The 8,186-nt window shown below is 45.7% G+C and overlaps 1 protein-coding gene across 1 annotated transcript; it reads right to left on the bottom strand.

Moving 5' to 3' along the window:
* Positions 1-3,423: 3,423 nt before the first annotated feature.
* On the bottom strand, positions 3,424-7,911 carry LOC119355647 (protein NUCLEAR FUSION DEFECTIVE 4-like). Its single transcript, XM_037622486.1, has 3 exons — positions 7,415-7,911; positions 4,762-5,675; positions 3,424-4,386 (listed from the first exon to the last, which is right to left on the bottom strand). Exons 1-3 carry the CDS (start codon positions 7,751-7,753, stop codon positions 3,894-3,896), a joined length of 1,746 nt encoding a protein of 581 aa, XP_037478383.1. The 5' UTR covers positions 7,754-7,911; the 3' UTR covers positions 3,424-3,893.
* Positions 7,912-8,186: the final 275 nt, after the last annotated feature.

The following is an 8,186-nucleotide window of genomic DNA, read 5'->3' as shown; positions in this document are numbered from 1 at the left end:
CCTCTAAGAACTAAACCCTCCAGTTTATATGGACACCCGAGGGGGCTAGGGCTGTACAAAGTCAATTTATAGAGAAAGGAATCTTCATATCCGCACACCAAGCTTGCCTCCTACGCCAAGGAGAGTCCCATCCGGACACGGGGAAAAGTCTTCCATCTTGTATCTTCACGGCCCATCAGTCCGGCCCACGTCACACAGCCCGGACGCCCGAGGACCCTGTAATCCAGGACTCCCTCACCCACAGGTACCAATCTAAGGTTTTGGGACCGAGATCAAATACAAGAGATGAACTAGCGTTTGAGAGGAGATGGTGCTTGGTGAAGATGTTGACGGAGATTGACCCCTTCTCGATGAGAGGATCTTTGGTGATGACGATGGCAATGATTTCCCCCTTCCGGAGGGATGTTTCCCCGACAGAATAGCTCCGACGGAGCCCTAGATTGGTTCTGCCCAGGTTCCACCTCGAGATGGCGGTGCTTCGTCCCGAAAGCTTCCTTTTGATTTTTCTCGGTCAAAACACACCATATAGCCAAAGATGGGCACCGGAGGCCTGCCAGGGGGCCCACAAGGTCGGGGGGCGCCCTCCACCCTTGTGGCTGGCTGGTGTCCCCCCTCTGGTACTTTCTTTGCCCAATATTTTTTATATATTGCAAAAACATGCTCCGTGAAGTTTCAGGACTTTTGGAGTTGTGCAGAATAGGTCTCTAATATTTGCTCCTTTTCCAGTCCAGAATTCCAACTGCCGGTATTCTCCTCTTCATGTAAACCTTATAAAATAAGAGAGAATAGGCATAAGTATTGTGATATAATGTGTAATAACAACCCATAATGCAATAAATATCAATATAAAAGCATGATGCAAAATGGACGTATCAAGCAGCCAATTTTAGACGATGTGCCGGAAGTTGCGGCACAAAATGTGCCAGAAACTGAGGCCCTTAGAAGGTCTAATAGAACAAGAAGATTAGCTATTTCTACTGATTATAAAGTTTATAACACGGAAATAGTACATACGGAAAAAGATCCCACGTCTTATGAAGAAGCCATTAGAAGCCCTAACTCATCAAAATAGCTAGAGGTAACGGAAGATGAAATGAAATCGATGAGTTCCAAAGATGTTTGGGGCTTAGAGAAAATACCTAAAGGAGCCTAAACAGTGGGCTGCAAATGGGTCTACAAAACTAAGTATGACCCTAATGGGAATGTAGAAAAGTATAAAGCCCAACTTGTGGCAAAAGAATTTACACAAAGAGAAGGGATTGACTACAATGAGACTTTTTCCCCAGTCTCATGTAAGGACTCCTTCAGAATCATAATGGCATTAGTTGCACATTTTGATTTAGAGTTACATCAAATGGATGTTAAGACGGCATTTCTGAATGGTGATTTAAAAAGAAAAGGTCTACATGAAACAACCCAAAGGTTTTATCATGGAAGACAAGAAAAATATGGGATGTCGCCCGAAGAAATCTATTTATGGATTAAGGCAAGCCTCTAGACAGTGGTATATAAAGTTTAATCAAACGATTAAAAGTTTTGGATTTAAAGAAAATATTGAGGACAACTACATTTATGCAAAGTTTTAAAATGGGAAATATATTTTCCTAATCTCGTATGTGGATGATATCCTCCTTGCTAGCAGTGATGTTAATCTACTACAAGAAACAAAGAAGTTCTTATCCTCAAATTTTGACATAACAGATCTTGGTGAAGCATCATATGTTTTGGGCATAGAAATTCACCGAGATAGGAACAATGGTGTCTTAGGACTATCGCAGAAAGCATATTTAGAAAAGGATCTTCAAAAGTATAATATGCATGCGAGTAAAGCCACACCGCTCATATAGTCAAGGGCGATAGTTTTGGGAAATTCCAATGTCTGAAGAACTAGTACGAGATCGTTAAATGAAAGCGGTACCATATGCTTCGAATGTTGGAAGCTTACAGTATGCACAAGTGTGCACTTGCTCTGACTTAGCTTTTATCAACGGGGTACTCGGTAGATATCAAGAGAATCCAGGCATTGAGCACTGGAAGATGGTAAAGAAAGCATTGCGTTATGCGCAAGGCACGAAGGACTACATGCTAACATACAGGAGATGTGATTCCCTAGAGATAAAAGGGTATTCAAACGCAGATTTTGCGGGGGATAGAGATGATAGAAAATCCACGTCAGGATACGTACTCACTCTCGTTGGGGGAGCTATTTCGTGAAAAAGCTCCAAAGAGTCAATAGTTGCATCATCCACGATGTATGCATAATTCATAGCATGCTCCGAGGCCACGGGACAAGCGATATGGCTAAAGAAATTTATACCCGACTTGAAAGTGGTAGATTGTATTTACAAACCACTAAAGATGTACTGTGACAACCAGCCCGCGGTTTCTATGCTCACAACAAGTCGAATAATGTTGCCAAAATAATAGAGATAAGGTATTATATTGTGAAAGATAAAATCCAGGATCACACTGTAAGTCTCGAGCATATAAGGACGAAGGATATGCTTGCGGATCCGCTAACGAAAGGCTTACCACCCAATGTGTCCAAGGAACACTTAGCCGGCATGGGTTTAAGGAAAAGCCTATGATTCCTGGATCATGAGAGGCCCAAAAGGATCAGAATTTGTTTCTAAACAAAACGTATGTTGTAGTTGTATGATTTTATCGGCAATTAAGCTGTGACGATGAAACATGCTCTATGTACCAATATGTGATGAAACAAATAAACTAGAAAATATAAGGTTAAAAGTGAAGTTGAGATAAAGGGGGAAAATGTTAGGTTGATCTCTCTCCTGTTCGAGCCCAACGGGTCGAACGGGCCCTTGCATCGCGCCCTGATCGGGGGCGCCCAACCAAACCATGGTTGGTGGGCCCCTGTGACCCGCGCTATATAAACAGAGGTGTGGGCCGGGGCACGTGATACGAGGTTCATCGCTGCCACAAACCTCACCGAAATCTCCTACCGATTTAGGATTAGCGCGGTGCTCACGGGAAGCTCCACCACCGCCGCCATCCACTCTCTCCCATCACCGTCGTTGCCATCCACCATGGCCACCTTGGCGGGATCATCGACTTAGAGTGAAGGTAGGATTACCAGATTGATCTAGCCTAACCGATCCAAAGCAGTCTAACACTACGTTCTGGATCTCTGTTGCTCTGTTTTGGATTGCAAAAGGTAGTACTAAAAACAAGAGAGCACCGAGCGCCTCCCCATCTCCACTCCGGCCGGCTGCGCCGACGGAGCAGATCCGGGTTCGGGCCGGGCAACGAAGCTTGGAGACGACGACTCTCGAATTGTAAGAAACAACAGGATACCACGTGCAAACTCTGCAATTTGCTCTTAAGATATCTCTCACTTCTGTGCCCACACTAGCACAGGGAAGAATGGAAATATCCATGGGCTCAACCACTGGGGTGTTGAAATATGCAAAAGAATTGTACTGCTGGCAACTGCAAGCTGCCCCTTCAGAGTTCAGAATATACTAGTACAATACAGGACGCTGAGATTGATATAGAATACATAAACTCGTGGTACCACGAAGTGGAATGCACAAGATACTGCTCATTCCACAGCATGCCCAAAACCTCCCTGGTCTCCTGATTTACAACAGTACAACATCTGCTCATATATACACACCCCCAAGTTTCCGTCCAGCGGTATCGTCGATGAGCGGCTGGATACCTTACCTTACACAACAGGAACAAATTATGGAATGAAAGGAACTCTCTCATATGCTCCAATACCAACAAGGGATGAATCAAGCAAACAACGGTGGGATAATATACGCCGCTGCAATATGATGCAAGAAGAAGGCAGAATTACAGACAACCAGCTGACAACTTCCTCTGTTCTTTTCTGTTCTCATACTTTCAAGTTTTCCTATTGATGCCACTTACTCCATCAGTACAGCTGCTGCTGTCAGAGGGTGTCTGAACGACCCGCTGGCGTAGAGCATCTGATAAACCGGCTTGATCCTCGCGATGAAAACTAGGCAGATCAGGGTTCCACAGCAACACACCATGGCACAGACGTAGAATGTGAGCCTGAAACAGTCAGGTCCAAAGCAGTTTGAAGGGTCCAGCACGCCAGGGTTCTGCCTCTCCGCCTCCTTGTCGTAGACGTAACCGGCGAGGAGGGCCGAGAAAAAGAACGCGCCGATCGGGTTCACCATGAGCATGAAGTTGTACATCAGCCCGAAGTCCTTGAGCCCGAAAAGCTCCGACACGGTCGGTATCATGACTGCGAACTGGACCCCGTAGCATATCCCCAGCAGCGTCGTTGACACATAGATCAGGCTGTGGAGGCCGGTCGCAAAAAGGAGGAAGGTTACCACCATGATTATTTGTGTGCACATCATCCAGAAAGGACGAGGAAGCATTCTTGTTCTGCAATGTACCACGTCAAAGTGTTACTCAACTATTTTCAGAAGTAGCAATTATTTCATGATGTTTCAATAGACAAAAAAATCATTCAAATAAAAAACGTGGGAAAATGTGTGTTTAAACAGATGCAAAACATACAAGACAATGAGATCAACAACTATTATGTCTGAAGGGTTAGTGATTTAACATGGAGTGATATTACTGATTGTGTATACTATGACGTTAGCTGCTGCTTAATTCTTGTGAACATTTTTTAGACACAAGACTTTACATCTCTGCCCTGCATCCACTGAACAGATAACCCAGCTCATCAAGCGTAATCCTTGTGATGCATACTTAGGGAAAAAGTTGCTACAAACTAGTTAAAAGAGGACTAACCTTACGAAATATTCAGAGATTGATCCACCAAGGATACGGCCAACAAAGTTGCAGAAGCCGAAGAGGCACAACAAAACAGTTGTGTCATTAGCACCAACAGAAGTCCCAATCTGAGCTAGGTTGTTCAGAGCAGTGACACCAGTGCCAACACCACAAAAGTATACAATAAACAGTAGCCAGAAATCTGCCTTAACTAAGGCTTCAGCAAATGTGAAATCGTCCCCTCTTCTTGGCCCTTTCCTCTTCTTCAAATTCACTGCTCCCTCACCCTCAGCAAGCAGAACATCCAGATCAGTCTCATCAGAATCATTGTTGCCTGGAACAAACGTCGCCGACGTGCCACACAGAAGCGGTTCTCCATTCTCTTGATCCGCACCGGACAAACTATCCGTTGAATAAGACGGAACAAGCAGGGCGCTGGCCTTCTCCTCCTTTGGCTTGCTTGGATAAAGTGTCATTTTGATTGGTATGGCAAGTGGAGAAAGGAGCAGGAGTATCATTATACCAAATAAAAGGTAGGTGATAGTCGCACTTAGGTTCAAAGTGTCGCCGAGTATCGTAGCCACCATAAGGTACACGCCGAGAACCACACTAGAGACCTGCGTGAACACGAAGTGGCTGTGTTCTGTTGCATTATCCTCATCCAGTGATGGGGTGCAGGGCCTGACAAAATACATCACCACAACACATGCTACCGGGATCCCCAAAGCAAGCAACAGCAAAAGGTTTGTGGGCGAATTGTTAAGCATTCCATTGAACGTTTCCGTGTAGACAGCAGCACTAACAGCAACATAACCTTTGATGAGACCGGCAACGGTTCCTCGGCTGAGAGGAAAGTTCCTCATGTTGGTCACAAGCGCCGCAGTTCCCAACCATGCACTGCTGTTTGTGCCGACACATAGAGCTATACACAACTGCAATAACAAAGAGAAAACGTTCATGGTATATAAGACTATCTGAAATTTTTGATACAAGATGTATAAGCAATCGTATACGGCTTATTCATCAAGCTACCACGTTACTCAGAAGAGAACTTGTATCAGAAGTAAATTTGATGCTTTAAAAAATTTGCCACATGGAAAAACAATTTATCAACAGGTCATGCATTGAGCATTCGCACGCCTCCTGCATCATGAATGCTATATTTGGCACAGTTCATTTGTCTGGTGATGCATCAATCAGATTTGAAGCCCCACAGGTATCGTAAGGATCAGCCACCAGCCCATCATGGCTCAGTAAAATGTGTGGCAAATCTAGCTTCTTGCCCTCTATCCTTAAGTAACTCGGCCATGGGGGGACGTTTTCACAATAAGCCAAAAAGTGTACAGAGAGAAACAACCTTAAATGGATTACGAGAAACCAGCACTCACTGTTAAGCAAAGTGTGAAGTGTCTATATAGTCTACTATCAACATTTGTTTAGGGTGATCATGCACATAATGCACCTTATGTCCTTTAGTTCTTGTTCTGGTTTTCAGCCTTGTTTCCCTTATAAACAGGGTCAAGTTGTTTAGGTTTTCGATCCGGTTTCCCTTATAAACTGGACCACTCTCTTGGCATAATGGCCACTTTGAGTAATATTCAGGTGGAGGGACTCCTCCCCCGGTGATTTCTCAAAAAAAAAAAATCACCCTCCATTATGACAAGATCATCACATATGTGCTGACGTTCTTTATGTTGGTGACAAGCAAATTAGCAGCCGCCATCGTTTTTCCCTATTTAAAATGCTCATTCCTTTACCGGCACACTGAGCGTAAATACAAAAATTCTGGTAAACCTACAGTACTGAAGTGATTTGCAGATTTCCCGGGAAAAAAAGTGATTTGCAGATGATCTTATAAAACTATATTAAGTAAAGTCAACTTGACCTTTTCATGAGAAAAAAAGTCATTTTCACCAAATTTCTCTCTACAAACTGGCAATAAAAAAGATTCCCCGCATATCCAACATCACCAAAATCAGGCTGGAAGATCTGCTTCCATCCGTGGAGGCTATTGGGGTCATAATGCGCCAGTGTGAGCTGTCGGGTTGAACCGAATTGAAAACCCAGATTTATTGCGCGGTCCAACGCCGAAACCAATTCTGGCCTACTTACAGAAATGATTGGCAAGATAAAGAATGTGCCCATTTTGCCAACCAAATCACGACAAGTTCAGCGGATGAACATAATACTATCCCGATTGAAAAAGAAGTAGTATGTGTGCTACTCCCTCAAAAAAAAAGTAGTATGTGTGCTACTGTACCACATTTAGCTTCACGCCAGACTGAAAGGAAAATGTCTACTGCCGGCGTTAACGTCAATCATACAACGGGAACACAATGATTTACTTGCTTGAAAGGAGATATCGTAAGGCATAAGAACCATCTTGCTGAGTTCCACCAGACAATCAACGCACTGACACGCGTTTGATGCCCAACGAACAACCACCAAAACGGCAATCATAGCCATTGGAAAAGAATAATGGCAATCATACAGCGAGTGGATGAAATACTAGCGGCTGATTTGGATGATTCCGCGCTTCAATCCAAGGGCCGATTAATCGGCTCAACTCGCCCTTCACCGTCGAAATCAATGGAAACAAAACAGGGCGTGCAAGCGGGATAATCTCGGATGCAGAGGGGCGAGGGGAGAAGGGGGAAGAGGGGGAGCGTACCACCCAGTAGGGCATGGCGACGGTCTTGGTGACGGCGAGCCAGACGGTGCCGAAGCCGAAGAAGGCGCAGGCGGAGCCGATGAGGAGGATGAGCCAGGGCGGGAGGCGGTTGGCGAGCACCCCGGGGACCAACCCCACGTTCTCGCCCACGTCGTTGGCGACGCCCAGCATGGTGAGCGCCTTCTGGTTGTACCCGAGCGCCTCCTTGACGGCGTGCGAGTAGAGCGGGAAGACGTAGGCGCTGCCGGCCGCCACCTGCACCCACACCGCCGCCGCCAGCCCCACCCACGGCGGCCGGCTCCCCGCCTTCACCTTCCCCAGCCCTCCGCCGCCCGCCATCTCGATCCCCCTCGGCGTCGCACTCGCCGAGCTCCCTAGCGACAGTAGCAGCTGCTGGTACTATGGCTGCGTGATTGATGTGGGCTGTCGGGCACTCGGGGTGGTGTGTGGGGGAGAGGAGGCCGTGCGTGCTTTTGGCTGAGGCAGAGGAAGCTCAGTTGGCACCACTCTAGCAGCGTGGCGCCGTCAGTTAAATAGTCTCGTCCTGCTTCGCTTTCTCCTTGCGTGTCGCCTCGCCTCCTGGAACCAAGGAAAGCCAGCGAAAATATATTCATATACATTTATCAACGCTATAGGAACTGGTCCTTGGTCACATTTCACCGAGACATGCATATGGGGTGATAAATGATAAACGTGCAGTTGATTCCCTCTCAAGTCGCAAATATTTAAATGTACTCATTTTTTACTAAAAATATTTCATTTGTACATTTTT

The sequence above is a fragment of the Triticum dicoccoides genome, chromosome 2A, assembly GCF_002162155.2.
Source record: "Triticum dicoccoides isolate Atlit2015 ecotype Zavitan chromosome 2A, WEW_v2.0, whole genome shotgun sequence".
Lineage (NCBI taxonomy): Eukaryota > Viridiplantae > Streptophyta > Magnoliopsida > Poales > Poaceae > Triticum > Triticum dicoccoides.
Note: the sequence above shows the minus strand (reverse complement) of the source record. Positions and strands in the feature narration are given on the sequence as shown.